General features: G+C 37.9%; 1 protein-coding gene across 1 annotated transcript in view; it reads right to left on the reverse strand.

Moving 5' to 3' along the window:
• Positions 1-18,011, reverse strand: part of CNTN1 (contactin 1) — a 237,724-nt gene that overhangs the window by 6,329 nt on the left and 213,384 nt on the right. The window contains exons 22-24 of the mRNA XM_052668980.1: positions 13,612-13,798; positions 10,757-10,869; positions 9,476-9,632 (exon numbers count right to left, since the gene is read on the reverse strand). Coding sequence (XP_052524940.1) covers positions 9,476-9,632; positions 10,757-10,869; positions 13,612-13,798 — 457 coding nt within the window. The remainder of the gene's footprint in view (positions 1-9,475; positions 9,633-10,756; positions 10,870-13,611; positions 13,799-18,011) is intronic.

Consider the following 18,011-nt stretch of genomic DNA (forward strand, 5'->3'; position numbering starts at 1 on the left):
TTCCCAACATTAGTATCCTTTCCATATTGATTACAAAAAAAAAGTAGAAGACAATTTAGAAATCTTACTTTCATCAGGTCTGCGAAACAGGAAATTAGTTCCTGATCATCTGTGAAACTGTCATATGTAAATAACTTCTCTTTCTCAGTGAGAAAGCATTTGCTCTGCCAACATACACAAATGTCAAGCTGTTCCTTGGCTGATCATGAACTGATCCTGTTGTAGCAAAACTCCTTCTCTGCTTTTGTTATCAAGAAATATTGTTGAAGAATTAATCTGTATTAAATTACATCAGTTTTCTTAGTTCCTGGGAACTGAACATTGCGGGGAATATCTACATGAATGTTCTAGTTTGAGGAGTGTGATAAGAAGTATCTCAGCTGACCCACTTCTTGGGCTTTATTTTGCACTGTGGAGCTGACTTAGACACACTGTGCAGGAACAGAAGAGACAGCATGCAAAGCAAAACCTGGCCTCAGCATACATTGTGGAGCTGGATCCTCAATGTCAACTGTTTTTTTCTACTCATCCACCCTCTACTGTGCTGTACAAACCACTCAGGTAGACGCAGACTGACCATCTGAATGATACAGTAGATGTAACACATTTTCCTGACAAAACCTGTCATAAATTTATTACAAGTGAGTAAGGAAAACAGAATATTTCCTTATCAGAATTGAGATTTTATAGGAATAATAATCAATTTAAGTTTATAGCAGAAGAAAGTTTTACTCTTGATATTTAATAAATGTATGTGCCTTTGCACCTATTTTCAAAAAATGGATTTTTTTTTCTTGACAAAACTCCTATCTACTTTCCTGTAAACAATATGCTCCTTTTGGTCCAGTGCCCACAAAGCAATGTCCATCAGGGCTACCTGTTTCTATATTTCTCCTTTTTACTTTATGAAAGGTAAATGCAAAGCCTTCTCAAATTTTCTATCTCCTTGTTTGCAACTAAGCATGTTCACTTCTGTGGGAAATAACTGAGCCAACTGGAAGAATTATTTTTGGAAAAAGTATTTTTGCCTCCTCAGATTCTCTGAATACTGTTCCTTAGTTTCTTTAGCATCCCCTAGGCTCCATCAATATCTGTTTTGAGTGCATATTTACCCAGGCAGAACAGAAAAGTGGGAAGGGAGGAAATAAATTTTTTTTTAGGTTAAACTACACAGCATAAAACAAGAGAGTTGATTTGTCATTCTGTGAACTGGTTTCTGAAAAGAAATATTACTTGTCTCAGCTGGAAATAGCATCTTCAAGAAGGGTTACTGCTACTAAGAAGAAATGGGAAATATCGGCAGACATGGTTTCAATTTTGCTATTCCTATTCATGGTAAATGGAAAATAATTGAACTAATTAAAATATGTTTATCTTGCATCGGTGACAACATTGCTCAGTCATAGTTCCAAATTTCCATCGTCTAGGATTACTTCTGTATAGGTATGAGGAAATTTTTTTTTTCTTGTCTATGCCATAAACATTTCAAGAAAGGCTCCATAGAGTAATTCTGTGAAGTACAGTTTTGCAGCACAGTAGACATGTGATGGCAATAATGCTGCCTGTGCATTTCCCTGTGCTTAGTGCTGTGCTAATGCTTACTGCGTTGCTTTAGAACACATTTAAACCTATTACAAGAACAAAAGAGACAGCATTAAAAACATGTTCAAAGGACTACTGATGGTCTGAGTGGTTTATTCACCCACTATTAGTTTGTCTTCTCCTACTTAAGAATCCGTAACAGAGCCAAACAAGCTTTTTGTTTTGTTCTGGCAACAGCACCTGGCTTGCTGGAAGCTGCATGGGCTACCTTTCTATTGACTCTGGCCCCGCTGGAGACCTGCACTGCCAAAATGACAAGATGCCTTAGACTCTGAGGAAAATGAGATAATATTCAGTTGGCAGACTATTATTAAATGTCAATAAATGTGAATTATTTCTCAGAATCTTCTTCCCCTTTACAGATTACAGATTATCTTGCATGGATAGTTAATTAGAAGACCACACACAGTATTTTTAAAATGTACTTTTAAAGTGATATGCTCAACAAATAAGAGCAAGAGCAATCCGTGGAGGTCTGTCTGTGACCCAGATTTGTACTTTTTACCATTTTGTGAGATTCAGGCAAAGGCTTGTTACACCTTTCAGCATCTGCTCTCTCTTCACTTGTGAGCAATCACACCTGACAAACTGGCTTACAAAAAGCTCAAGCACTACTGCCAGACCAAGCAAGGCTGAATCATGTTTTCTGTTAAGAAGAGGTGTTCACTGCTGGAAATTGCCCGCTGAAGCAGCAGGAGGAGCTTGGAGCAAGTTTTAGTAGGTCATCCATGTAGAAAATCTCATCTGTGATTACAGAGATTGCCCGGTATGGCAAAACACTTGGCTGTGAATGTTCCGCACTGATATATTTTTCATGGCCTCAGAAATTATGGTTGATAACTTCTCAGAGGAAGTCAACTGTTTTCTCTGGCAGTCTCACTGACAAGGCCTAATATTTCAGGGAAAAAAAAAAAAAAGGGAGGCTAGAAAAGAAAGTTTGATCATAACCTAGAGAAGAATTTACATCCACTTTTCTGGTTCTTCTGACTGGGCACTGGCTTGTCACACAATACGACATGGGATGCCCTAGACTTCATGTCTACTGACATCTGTCTTAAGAGACTCACTGTGGTTCTACATTGCCTTTTTCTGATCCAGTTTTTGGAATGCACACTGGAAGAACATTACATACTATGAGAAAAATAAAATGTACAGTCACAGCTATTTCTTCTCAGTGTGCATCATTTAAAGACCAAAAAGCACAGATTTGAAAAGGAAAAAAAAGGACATATATGTTAAGACTGATGTTTCTTTGATTCAAACAAACCAAAAAAATTGTGACTGGTCTTCTTTCAGAATTTCTCAAATGATAAAGTTCTTCCTTCGGTGACACTATAGAAAAAAGCCACAAGCACCAAATTTGATACTCTGAACAACTCATTTGAACAGATATGAAAGGTTCATTTGAAATTTCCTACTTCAACAGCATTAATATTCCTCCTTCCATTCCCCACTGGCTGAGTATAACTGTTGTACAGGAACAGAAGACAAACAAGTACCTTGGTATCACTCTCACAAACCTTATTTATAGGACAAATCTATCTTCACCTCTCCATCTATTGCTTCTACGAAAAGGCTTTAGAATATGGTGAAAGTAAAATATATGGCATTAACATTTAAAAGCAAGAACATTCTGACCTTTTAATCCTTGAAGTATCCTGAAAATGGCACGGAGCATTTTAGTATGTAATAAGATGTACTATTAATAGATCTACAGAAAGAAGGCAAACATACACCAGTATTTCCCATATGGTCACTGTCACTTAAAAGATAATTCTAACTTAGCAAATAAGTGCTTTTATCTGTGCTTTATACCTGCAGTAACTAAAGTAAACAGAAAATCACCAATGGCTTTTCTCAGAGAGTCACTGGTTTTTGTTCAGTTACAAGTGAGAGAGGTTTCATGCAAAAGTATGATACAGCAGATGTCTAATCTAGGAGTTCTGAATCACTCTCCTCACTAAATGAGAAGAAAAGTAGTTTGGTTAGGTTAGGTGCATACAACTGAGAGTTATGAGCATGCCACCACTTCATGGCACCCCTGAGATAATTTGTTAACCACTGAACTTAAAAATAATTTGAATAATGAACTTCTATTGCTACTACTAAAAATTAAAACGTGCAAGAATTGTCACAGCTAGAAACTATTCCCTTCTTCATTCCTTCATCCCTGTAATCACCTTTGAAATCCTGTCTAGATTATTAAGGGGAAAAAATAATGAGATGAGCCCTTCAAATATTACTTTAAACCACTCTAAAGATCACTTGCCTTCCTTTGATTTCTCAAAGCAATTAAAAATGCTGCATATAGTTCAGTAGTTAAATGTCCTACCAAGAGGTGAAATTAGAATATGCATTTGTGTTAAATTAAATCATTATGCATCAAAGGAATTACTATATTAATCCAAAATATGCTTCTTAGCATTCAGTCTATGGGCTACGTGATTTCTTCTGCAGTGTTCTATTTATTGTGTTTCTACATTTAAAGAAGTGAGAGTTAAAATACATAATGAACATTCAGATTTCTTCCATCTTCCTCTAATGTTGAAGTGAATATACTATCAAGCATTTTGCTTCATTGTTGAATTGATGGTCCTATTGAAACAGTGTCTATCAAAAACTTGCCAACTTTTTCAAAAAGGTATTTTTAACTGAATAGTGAGCCACAATTTATTTTTCTTTGTCTACTCAAACATCTTAGAAGTCAGTCATTGATTGGTGGATAACATCCAAGCTACTGAGAACAGTAAGGAGAGTATGTGAGGATTTGAAAAGAATAATCCTTTGTCTATCAACTAAATATTATTGAAGCATTTTGTAGTACACTTTCCTAAATCTGGAAGCACAGGGTCAGATTTAATGAGTGATACCCAAGCCTCCGCCTCATTCAGGACACTGACTCCAACAGTGGTCTGTAACAGATGAAATGGAAAGAAAAACAAATTCATTGCCTGCAGAGTACAGTTTTGGTCTCATATTCTTCCCCACATCTGTCATTCAGTAGTTCTTGAGTCAAGGTCTGGATATAGGGCATTAATTTAAACAAAGCAGTGACAGACCAGGTCTGTATTTATAACTCTGTCCTGTTCAGTCTCCTGGCACTGGAAGTTCCACAGTTTAATTCTGTACCATGTAAAAGAGTATTATTTGGATAGCTTTCAACTTGCTGCCTGCTTTTATTGAGTACCTCCATCCACATACTATGAAGAAAAGTGAATGTTTTTCGAGTTTAGTTTTTCCCTACTATGAATGATTACTTTACTAACTACCCTTAGTCTAGCTGAAGATCCTTGCTTCATTTGCAGATTTCACCCCTTCCTTGACTTTCTTGATAGTTTTTCAGTATTTTTATTGAGTATCTTTTTCTTATCTTTAGAACTTTATCATCAGAAATCCAACTACAGTAACAGAGACTGTCATGTAACATACAGCCAGTCAGGGGCCTCTTTTCATAAGCATGCCTTATGATTTTTACCTGCTTTCTCCTGTTATTTTTCCTATAACTGCAACCAGCTTTGCAACAGACAGACATTTTCAAATTATGATCAAGAGAGCTTGACTGTAATACATAAAAACTGAATGACCACCTGATTTGTTTGACACTAATGTGCGCAGCATACATTAATATCCCCTTTAAATCCTAATTAAAAAAAAAAAAGATAAAATAATTAAAATGTTTGTGAGTTCCTATAGGTAAAAGTTTTCCATTTTGCTTTGAAAAAACTACTTACTTCAAAGTAAATATTTCTTCAGGATCATAAAACATGGCCTTGGCAAATAGAACTCATAAATACACACATGCACATATATATTTATATGTAAGCAGTGAAAGCAAAGCTATAATTTAGTTTAATTTTGTTTTCTTGCTGTAAGAATATGCAGTATGTAAGTTATTCTTTGTCTATGTCACTACTTAAAATGGGATATTAACCTTGTTTTATATTTGAAGGTGAAAGTGTTATCTTCGTTTTTTTTCACAGTATTTTCTTAAATATGAAGTTACCCTCCTTCCTCATGGATGCAATGTTAAGATTTGAGAGCTTGCTTCCATTTTTCTTTTCTCTGGCATAAATTATCTGCACTGAGGCCAATGCAGTTACATAAGTGAAGTGAGAGAAGTACTGAGTATCCCATGGTTTTAGTTCTGACTTACTGCAAGATTGCTTTGATTACATTAAGACTAGTATTATGACAAAGCATTGCAATCCATAAAGCAAAAAAGAGACAAAAAACCACAATTTTCAGCCTTTAATGTATTTCAAAGAAAATAGATAAGCCTACGTTAGCCGTTGGAACGGCTTTCTTTGGCCATACAAGTAGTGCCAATCATCAAATAGTTGTGGTACCTCAAGAATTATTTTTCAACTGCGTGGCTCATGCATTTATTATAGTGGGCTTGAAAAGTATCTGCAACCTCTAACTGTATGACAGGCACTGCTCAGTAAAATACAGTGGTTCACAACTAGTCTACAGATTGTAGCAATACGTCAAAATGCAGCTCAGCATATATGCAGTGAATGATTTTATGAAAAGAACTCATATTTCAAGATGCTCACAGAGCAGAAATGTGTGTGTGATGGCTACTTGCTAAATTTCCTTTACATCGTGCTCAGCTAAAATAGTGCATCCTTAGGAAGGTGACTGGATGTCAGTGGGAAAGGTGCTTTAGGATGTTTTGCCTCCTTTGTCAGCCTATGCCTAGCTTTTTAGTAAGAAAAACAAGGTTTGTGCCTTAAATAAGAAGCTAGAAATAACACGCAGTTCTAGTTTCTTTTATATTTGACTTTCAAATATAACTTCTGCTTGTTAAAATGTACTGTAGATTTCATACATAAGATCTCGGGGCTATCTAGGGCTCCTGAGCTAGATGTTCTTGTACACAATTCAGCAAGAGCTTAGAACTGCACATCTACAACACACTGACTATGCTGTAGCCTCCTAGCACAGCAATTTCAGCCACACAAATCAAGGAAATGGTTTTGGTTTGCAAAAAAGTGCAATTCAGATGCCTGAAATACTGGGCAAATGGTGCTTCTAAGGTCCTGCCTGGCCTCCAGTTGCTGATCCAGAAGACGTAAGGTCTCCTGTAGAACCTGTCATACCTGCCAGCATTACATGGACGTCTCTGCTAATCTAGGGCACGTCAAATGCCAGAAGCATTGCTTAAGCTGTTGAATGTTTAAATATCTGAATCACACCCTAGATGAAAACTGTTTATAATGGAAATATAGTTACCTAACTTGGTCATATGAGGTAGGTAACTTTGGATTTGATACCCAATGAATAGCAGGAAGACATAAATTTGGAAGAAACACAGATTTTTTAGACGCTCCTCTCTCTTCCGTGCATCCTTTCAGTTTGCTTAGGATGCGTTCCATCCTGGTCAGCATCCAGGCTATATTCAGTCCCTGCCCTTGCTGCTTAATTCTCCCCACTCTTACACAAGAAATTAATGTAGTTTGAAAATTCTGGAATCAGATGCCTAAAGGCAACGGTCTGCTCTAAATTACATAAGATGCTTTATGCTTTGCTTTCTCTGTTGTTTACATCACTCTAAACATATAAGTTCCATTCTGGCCAGCTGACCACCAAAACATTTGTTTCTAGGAAACCCAGCCTCCTTTGCAGGTTTCCAAGAAAAATCATCATCCCAGATAGCATGGGAACTTAAGGTCATTCAAACCAACTGTGCATAATCACAACCTTATATAAAATTACACACTAAGGAAATGCTACACAAATCAGGAAGGGACACTGTATATCCTGGAAAGCTAGGACTCTGGGAAAAATTTAAGGGTGGAGTTGGAAAACAAGCTGAACACCATTTTATAGTCCAGTGCAGTGAAATAAACGACTAATGAAAGCCTTTCATAAATAATGCTGGGAGTAGTGAATGTAGGGAGGCAAGAGCATCTCCTCCGACAGCAGTACATACAGTTGTAGCGTTTATAGTCCTGAGGGAATTCTCAGAAGTCAGAGAAACGGAGCGCTGTCAAAATTCTTTAAGACCTGAAGAAAAGGCTATCACCGAGAAAGTCAAGGCGCTGATTCCATTTAGCTTAGGATGGAATCAGTTACTTGATCAGTTACTTAATTGATATGTATAGGTTGATCCAAAAGTAATGCCTCCTATTTATTTCCATGAGATATAAAAAGCACAGTAATGCTATTTGACGTTGCAAATTCTCACATACAAAACACTCTTTTTCAATATAGTCATTTCCATTACCTAGGCATTTTCACCAGCGATGAACAAGAGCTGGCATACTGAGCTCCTAAAAATCTGTACCAGCACAGGTGACCCACCGTTGCTGTCACCACTGATGAAATGCACTACTCATTGCTTCATTGTGTTCACAACTACTGGTTGGTCTCCAGAAACATTCAGCAAGTGTTGATGAATGACAATGAATGCCATTTTTTCTGCATGGGGGAATTCAGTGATACAACTTTGCTTAATTTGCCATTGTGTCAGACTGCCCCTCTGCTGCCATCTGTTGCATCGCAACAACATGTAATCAATATTGGTGGGAAGGTTCAGCCTCTACTGCCATACCACCATCATCTGCCTCTAACTTTGTGAGCCAACATAATAGGAGTCATTACTTTCAGAGTAGGCCTTGTATATACCTATCTTAATGGAGGGGAATAACAGATATGGTAAGATTTTTTGGTCTAGACAGAAGCTATAAAAGAAAGCAACGGGTGGATCTCAAAACCAGATAAAACTAGGGCAGAAAGTTGTCATCAGCGAAGGTGATTAATGACTGGAACCAACTCCCATGGTTCTCCATCTCTAGATTCCATTTTACCAAGACTGGACTAGATGCTTCATCCAAACAAGACTAGTGATATCCACAAGTTCACATTAGGTGATTTAAACTGTATATATAACTGAAAAACAGCAAGTCGGAGATCCATTCTTTTCAGAATTGGCAGATTTTCTTAAAGTACACTCACAGGATAGCACAGATGTTGCTTTTTTAAAAGACACAATAATGATTGCATTGATGGTGTGACAACAATATTGTTGTGTTTAAACAATACTATCCCCAAAGTTCATTTTTTAATTAAAGAAAAAAATAAAATAATACAGCACATGTTTAAATTATAATTGTGCAAAAACACTGAGTCCTTGATATCATTATATTTTCTGCTTTATACAAAGTGTGCTAAGACACTACCTTAAATTGCAAAATTGGTAGGCAAGGGATGTACAGATCATGTCTGACCTTGTATTTAGAGTCAATAGTGAACATAAGATGAATCAGCCTGGCCACCCTCTTTATCAATCATCCAAACCACTCTGAAGTTGAACGTTTTGCATCTCTCATTTCTTTTTAATCTGTGTGTGGTACAGCTTCTCCTCTACCTTGAGAAGTGGAACTCTTCTAGCAATTGGTTTGTGGACCACTGTGGACCACTCTTTTCTCAGTTGTCTTTCTCCTTGTTGTGACAGTAAACAGTGGAACGAGATGCAGAGATACCAGATACTAGGAACTACAGGATTATTGGAAGTTGACTTATTGAGCCCTAGGCATGCACATGTATTATGCACGTGTAGTTATGCTTGCAGTAAACTACAGAAAGTGGCAGCATAACTGAAGGCACCTGTAGAAGCAGTGATATCTGGAAGATTGACAGTGCTTCCTGGACTGAGTTGGCCCACTACTGAAGTGTCTTGTGTGCATTATCAGTCTTCAGGAAAACTTAAGATAAACCATAATTATCAGTGCAGTCACTTCTGAAGAGCTAGCTACCTCTCCAGTTTTGAGCATGAACATAGTGGACATCTCTGGATAGTACACAAGAAGAAAGTGCTTACTCCAAGATTTCCAAGGAGTGTTGGAAGGAAGGAAGAAGTTCTGCTCACCTGAAATTTTAATTTGAGCTACTTCTCCATCTCCTCCTTCACTGTGTGCTCGGACCTCAACAACATATTCACCATCACTGGGAACTGGGACCTCTATTGTGTGTTTTCCAGTTGAAAACAACTTGCCTTCATGTTGTCCATCTGGTCTATATAGCACCTAGGAAAGCCAGAGCAAACATTTTTATTAAAATGACACATTTCCACAAAAACATATATGTACAATGAGTGAATTAAAAGGTACTGGGTTTATGCGTGTATATATCTCAGAACTTAGCTGCATCTTTTAGTACATCTTTTAGTACCATCTTTTACCTTTTTATCTAGGGTGAATATAGATAAGACGTTTCTTCATTGCTTTCTCTGTCATATAATTTACACCACCTTTTGAAAAATAATTTCAATTTTCTGCATTCAGAATAAGTGTCTGAATGATGGAGGACAGAAATGGAGGGTGTCAAAGAGCACCAAATAAAAATCTCACTCCTCAGTTAGGTTTTTTAACATAAAATTGATTACTATTTTCATAAATTAAACAATTATTAATTTCAATATTAAATTTCAGTGCTGTTAAACTATTGCAAATATGACAGTGTATGTCTTGTGGGACTTTTAGAAAAGATCTCCACTTTCTCCTGAATTATCTCTGGAAAATATTTTACACCAATTCCCAGGAATTAATTCAACTCCTCAAGGAAAAATTGTATGTGTGGAAATTAATACTGATTTTCCTACCACCATGCAAGCAGCAAAATTAAACACAAAATTATTTCCGAAGCTTTTTGTACACTTTATGGTTAGTATACACACTTGCTCTCATAGGCTAGGTGATAGTTTACTTCCCTTTTCCCTGACTGTAAAGAACTTGTGTTCTTTAACTGCAAGAACTTGAGTTCAGTTCTGCAACTGTAGCTCCCATGGAGTTAGGAGAGAAAGCTGGAGCAATGCAGCTGGTAAAGGGAGAAACTTTTAAAGAAGTTTTTTGAAATACTGTTTAGCCTATGGACTAAATTTAATCATACTGGATATCAGGTTGCTACAGTCAGAGCAGATCTAAACATTACCATAATATGGGTGACTACTCACACTATTTTCTCATCATATTGACTAAGCCCATCAGCTCTGCCCTGTGTTTACTAGATGTTTAAGATCTCTGAGCCTGACACCTTCATCTTTAGCATGCAATTATGTTTAAGCTCATTTAGGTACTAAAATGCATTCCTGTTTATAAAATGCAGCTCATGTAGAATATGCATAGATAAAAATTATTTTCACAGGTCATACTTTGTATCCTTCAACTGCAGACTCATTTGACATTGCCTTCACATGATCCCAGGTGATGATGTACCTTGAACCAGATCTTACAGAACTGATGATTCTTGGACGTTGGCTTGGAGCTGAAAAGCAACATATGCATTAATGTGCAAAGAACAGAGACTTACTTCATAAACCTTCAGTGAAATTTTCATGGATATGTAGAAACGTAAAAAGGGAAATTATATCTATTATTTTTATATCTATTTATATTATTTTTATAGTATCTATTATCTATTTTTTATATTTTTATATTTATATTATATATTTTATATTATATATTTTTATATTATCTATTATCTATTTATATTATTTTTATATCTATTATATCTATTATATCTATTATAATTGTATCAGGAAATTATATTCCCTGGAAAGGTGATGGAACAGCTTATGCTGGATGTCATCTCCAGACAACTGGAAGAAAAGGAGGTTATCAGGAGTAGTCAGCACGGGTTCACCAGGGGGAGATCGTGCTTGACCAACCTGGTAGCCTTCTATGATGTTGTCTCTGGCTGGGTGGATGGGGGAGAGCAGTGGATGTAGTCTACCTTGATTTCAGCAAGGCATTTGATACTGTCCCCCATGACATCCTTATAACAAAGCTGAGGAAGTGTGGGATAGATGAGTGGACAGTGAGGTGGGTTGAGAACTGGCTGACGGGCAGAGCACAGAGGGTCGTTGTTGGTGGTGCAGAGTCCGGTTGGAGGCCTGTAAGCAGCGGTGTTCCTCAGGGGTCGGTGCTGGCTCCGGTCTTGTTCAACATCTTCATCAATGACCTTGATGAGGGGATAATGGCCACTCTCAGCAAGTTTGCTAATGATACGAAGTTGGGAGGATTGGCTGACACACCTGAAGGCTGTGTTGCCATTCAGCAAGACCTGGACAGGCTGGAGAGCTGGGCAGTAAGAAACCGGATGAGGTTTAACAAAAGCAAGTGTAGAGTCTTGCATCTGGGGAGGAATAATTCCATGCACCAGTACAGGCTGGGGGATGAGCTGCTGGAGGGCAGCTCTGTGGAAAGGGACCTGGGTGTCCTGGTGGATGACAGGTTGGCCATGAGCCAGCAGTGTGCCCTTGTGGCCAAAAAGGCCAATGGCTTACTGGGGTGCAATAAAAAGAGCATGTCCAGCAGGTCGAGGGAGGTGATCCTCCCCGTCTACTCTGCCCTTGTAAGACCTCATCTGGAGTACTGTGTCCAGTTCTGGGCTCCCAGTACAAAAACGACAGGGATCTCTTGGAAAGAGTCCAGCGGAGGGCCACCAAGATGGTGAAGGGCCTGGAGCATCTCTCCTATGAGGAAAGGCTGAGTGAACTGGGTCTGTTCAGCCTTGAGAAAAGAAGACTGAGAGGGGACCTGACCCAGGTCTATAAATATCGAAGGTGTGGGGGGCAGAATGGCGAGGCCAGACTGTTTTCAGTGGTGAGTGGAGACAGGACAAGGGGAAACAGCTGGAAACTGCAGCATAGGAAGTTCTGCACAAATGTGTGCAAGAACTTCTTTACAGTGAGGTGACGGAGCACTGGAACAGGCTGCCCAGGGAGGTGGTGGAGTCTCCTTCTCTGGAGATGTTCAAGACCTGCCTGGATGCCTACCTGTGCGACCTGCTGTAGGGAACCTGCTTTGGAAGGGGGTTGGACACGATGATCTCTGGAGATCCCTTCCAACCCCTACAATTCTGTGATTCTGTGATTCTGTGATATCTGATCTTCATATAGGTATGCAGTTTTCTTCTTTGAACTAAGTGCTGCAGCTTTGGCCAGGCAATTTTGTATGGATTGTGCAGTGCCTGCTTTGTGGGTTTGTCCTTCTGTCAGAATGGAAGTGGCCAAAATTACCCTTTACTATGCTGCTGACCATGTGTGTTTGCTGGTATCCAAATATGTTCAGAACCTCCCTGAAATGTGGCTTAAGTCATATTTATTCATTGAAATTTAATATTTATTATTTAACCATATAAAGGCAATTCTGAAGCATTTAACTCAGTTAATCAGAGCACCCACTGCAGAAGCTGTTAATCGTATTTCACACTGTAAATGTATAAAATATATTATTATTCAGCACAACCCTGCAGATCTAAGTTGCCCAGTACAGTATTTACTGACAGAAATCCTCAAACCGGTTGTACACATTTTTAGTGCACAGAAGTGTGTAATAAATACACAAGACATACTTCTTAATTGAACATTGCTAAGAATGTTCAGAGAGACCTGGAATATCATGTCCTGCTTTGGGTCCCCCAGTAAAAGAAAGACACCGATAATGTGCAGTGAGCTTAACACAGGGCCACTGACCTTGTAGGGAGCTGGAGTACCTGCCCTTTGATAGGAAGGTGAGAGAGACAGGCTTGTTCATTCTCAAGAAGAAGTTGCTTTCTTTGGAGCAAATTACGAGCAGCCTGTCTGCATTTATCAATAAGATTGAGCCAGGTTCTCTAAAGTGCATGGCAGGAGGGATGAGTGACAAAAGACACACATTTGACTACAAGAGGCACAGACCAGATGCTAGGAAAAAGTTAGGCTGTAGAACAGGGTTCGCAGGGAGGGTCTTCATCCCCACAAGACCCAGCCCTGTGCATCCTGGTCTGAGCTTGCAGCTGGCCTTGCTTTGAGAAGGATGTAGGGGCTTCTGAGTCCTTTCCACCCTTAATTAATCTGTAAGTGTAAAACTAGTCGAATTTTTTGTACAGAGAATCAATACTACATAAAGGGAGAATGTCTGATACATAAATGAGGAGCCAAGCTTGAAGAAATGATAGATGTGATACAACATGCAATAATGATGTACAGAACATTATAAATAACCTAATGCTCAATTTACTTACGTGCTTTCCTGGTAATAATGTCAACGGTTCTACTGGGAGGTCCATAGCCTGCACTATTGAAGGCAGACACATCTATGTGGTAGCGTGTATTAGGCTTCAAGTTTTCCAGTTTGGTCGAATACTCTTGATTGCTTACTTGTACCCTCTGTGCAGCTGCTTCTTTATCATGAGCAGCCCAGTAACGAATCTGTAAGCAAATTGAATAATTAAATTTAACATACTTTGTTATAAGGAAAGTTTATAAAATACCATGTATACATTTTGATACTTCATACTCTGGATGTTAAGTGAGCTAAAAGACATTTAACAGCAATTGCATGGAACTCCTTCTCCAGGCTATAGTTGCCTATAAATGTATGTATTATGAAAATTTTTCTCAGAGTGGATTACTTTGTTCTCAGTTAATTCATTAAAAGTCTGGGAAATTAATAATGCCTTTGCCAAATGAGGCTATTTTCTTGCTGTTTTGATGCTGAGCATTTTACTCAGAACTTTAATATTGTTCTTCTACACTAGACTGTGCTCTGCTATTGATTTCACAATACTGTGTGTAAACTCTCTAATAAATCTATTCCTTTTGTACTTCTCTCTAGAGAAATGAGAAGAATTCAGTCATCTGGTGTGCGTATATCTACCTGTGCGTACATAAACATTTTCTGAAGTTCTCTGGCTAAATTCAATGTGATTTCAGAGTACAATGTGACATTTGTCAATGTAGTTGAGAAAGGACCTTTAAATGCTTAAAATAGAGGGAAAGCATCAATGTAAACCTATCTTAAAATACAAAGTCAATTAACTGTACAGAGAAAATCTGTCAGTTTTTTCATGAAATTGTTCATTTAACTTTAATTCATTACATATTTCTTAGAAAAATGAACTAGACCATACAACCTCCCTGACATTCTTAAACACAGTCCTAAATGCACAACTACGACATTTTTTGTTTCTTTTTATGATTAAAAAGACTTATAAATCATCATCAGTAAAGATTGGCTTAAAAAATAATGAGATCTGAACGGATATCTATTTCTTACCTACTTTTCCATAAGCTACTTGCTCACCAGCTCTTCTTCTATTGGCCCTTAGACTTAAATGTTTTATCACATATTATGTAACTTTTTTTTTTCCTTTGAGTAAAAACTATTTTTTCAAGAACTTTAGTAGCATCATAAAGATATCTGAGTGGACAGCCTTTGCCCGGAGATGAATGAGAAATATATGCCCAATCAATTCTGCAAGCTTCTCCAGAATGCTGGTAACCTCTCTTTTCTGAACATTTCAAGTTGGTAGGGGATGTTAACATTTCAGCTGGCATTTACTACACTCTTCAAATCAGAATTGGTTTGATGTGATTCTAATTAACAAACTGTTGTAGATAAACTCTTTTTGTTGAAAGCAATCAGTGGGGTGCCATTAGCTGCTGTGATTACTGTGATAACTGTGATTAAATCACGAGAGATTTTGTACTGGAGGACATTAGGTCTTTCTCTGTACCAAAGGCCAAAGCTGTAGCAAAGGGATATCTGTGAAATTCTAGACAGTCAAAAATGAATTAGCTACTAAGAGCAGCTTTATTGTAGATATCAAGTAGTTGCTGAAGACTTATTCATTCATTTTTTAGCATGTTCTACTGCCAATTATCTGCTTCACGCAAAGATGGCAAGCACCTTATATGAGAAGCTTTTGTTAAACATTAGACATATAATGGAAGCTTTTGAATACCTTGGACTTGCAAAACTTTCTACTTTTTTTACTGTTCACTTACACTACAGGAATATTACAGGCATAATATAATAGGTAATGTGCAGCATCAAACAAGACAAGTGAGAACAATGAATGAAAATGTAAATTACACTGACAGCATATTACATTTCAGGTAAAAATAATATAATTTAAAAATTAAACTAAATCTAAATCCCAAATACTATTGCTCTTGGCTGAAATGTTGTGCATTTAACTACTCCTATAATGTGAGTTGTATCTCTATAGTTGGATTGTTGTAGCTACTCTTGTAAAATTTGAAATAAGACAACTCCCTTGAGAGCTGAGAAAAAGTACTGTCTTCTTTATTCCTACATTTCTCTTCTCACATATTGTTTAAATACTTTAAAAGTCTTTTGAAATACTTAGGAATTTTCCTTTCACTCTCTTGCCTTTCTGGAAGTTGTATCCAGAATGCTGTGCCCCACTGTTACAAGAATCCACATTTTCCCAGTTTGCTCTCTTTTTTTTATTTCAGAGCATGGACATGAATCTCAGTCAATCTATTTTTTTTCCCAGTGCTCTGCATTTACCTTGCTGGGGTAGCCTATGGATCCTTAGAGGACAGAGAAGAATATTTAACTCCAACTCTAGAGGCTGTTGAAGAATTAAGCCAAAACCAACAAAAGGTTCACACAGTGATCGGTGGGAAGAGAATGCTTCTGCCATTATGAATTAGCACAGCTGCCTGTGTTCAAAATTAGGGAAAAAAACCCCACTATCTTACTTTTTCTCTCTTTTAATTCAAATTTTAATATACTGAAATACGTCTGAAGATTTTTGTTAGTATCATGAAACAACATCTTTCATAGCATGGAAGCTTTACGTAGGAGTAACAGAAAAGAGACATTCTATTCATAATAACAAAATGTTAATGACTTATTTCAGTGAATGGATCAATAGCAACGAACAGAGATAGATGTTTTTAATAAAATAAACATCTGTTTCATAGAAGCAGAAGGAATCATATAGTGTCTGTGGTATTGCACGTCCCAAAGAGCTGTGGCTTTTAGCAGTATACTGCAAGAACTCATAAATCTCAAATTTTCTGTATGGATGGAGATAGTTTTTTTACTTTATCTCTCCTTTAAGTGTGAGCTGAAGACACTCCACTGTAATGGCAAAATGTATCAGCTCACACTCATCACTGCAATGGTAGTCATTCTGACAGTGTGCATTAGTGTCAAGAAAATCTGACTCCTCCTAGTGTGAAAAACATCATGTCACACGTGAAATACCTCCAGATACATAACTCAGAATACTCTCACCTCTTAAACTCTAGCATTTAGGTCAGTTATGGCACCGTCAGGTAATAATAAAGACCAACGTGAAATTGAAAAAGTGTTTTGGTGAATGAGGGACTTTGTCAACAAGAGTTACAGCTAAGCACTAATTGAAAAATAAACATTGGAAAATTTATTTATGTATATACAGACAGAACCTTCTAGATATTTTCATTCTAATTTTATAAATCTGTGCCCATTTTATAGATCTGTGCCCTTTCCTCTACAACTTGTATTGCAACTTCAGAAAGGTAGTCTACAGCTTGAAGAGCCTTCTATTTTTCTGCGTTGTACAAATAGCTCCTACAGTAGTGATGAGGATAGCACTTCTGATCTTCAGGAGCACAGGACTTTCTTTCACCCCTACTGGCTTACCCTTTGCTGCTCTCCTCTCTGCTAGAACGATGCTGATAATTGTTCTAGAGAAAAAGATCTCAGTATGAACATGCTATTGAACTCCATTATGCCTATTTGTCTGCTTATTAATGCATCAGATACAAACTTTTCTTCCCAGTCATGATGACTAGATTACTTTAGGGAAAGAGAACAAAAAAAGAGAAGAAACTCAAAATTTTAATACCGCTGCTTATTGTACATATTCAAGCATTGAGTTCATGCTGGATTTGTGAAAGTGTAGTAATTTGTTAGGAATCAGTGGACAAACCATCACTGTCAGCTCCAGCTGACAAAATAAGGCAACATCCCTTACATGCATATTCTGTGTAACATTCTGTTCCATCCATTGCCAGGGTATTCCAACTTTCTTCAGAACTGTAGTTATCCTCTTTCCATCCCAGCAGTCCTACGTGCTTCTATGCGCACTGCAATAATACTGACTTTTCCCTGTATCCTATTTTTTTCTGATGAACGAACACAGACTCATCAGCCTGATCTCAATGCCTGGAAAGGTTTTGGACCAACCTGATTTTCTATGACTGAGCTACCTGGCTGATGGATGAGGAAAAGGCTGTTGATCTAGTCTGCCTTGACTTCAGCAAAGCCTTCAATGCTGTTTCGCCACAGTATTCTGGAGAAGCTGGCAGCCTGTGGCCTGGTACACTCTTTGCTGGGTGAAGAACTGGCTGGATGGCCATACGCAGAGAGTGATGGTGAATGGATTTAAATACACCTGGTGTTCCCTAGGGGTCAGTATTGGAGCCTGTTCTGTTCAGTATCTTTATTGATGACCTGGAGGAGGGCACTACCTTCAGTAGGTTTGCAGATGACACCAAGCTGGCTGGAAGCGTCGATCTGCCTGGGGATAGCAAGGCCCTTCAGAAAGATCTGGACAGGCTGGATTGCTGGGCTGAGGCCAATGGGATGAAGTTCAACAAGATCAAGTGCTGGATCCTGCAC

This window comes from Tympanuchus pallidicinctus, unplaced genomic scaffold (assembly GCF_026119805.1).
Source record: "Tympanuchus pallidicinctus isolate F22 unplaced genomic scaffold, pur_lepc_1.0 scaffold8, whole genome shotgun sequence".
Classification (NCBI taxonomy): Eukaryota; Metazoa; Chordata; class Aves; order Galliformes; family Phasianidae; genus Tympanuchus; species Tympanuchus pallidicinctus.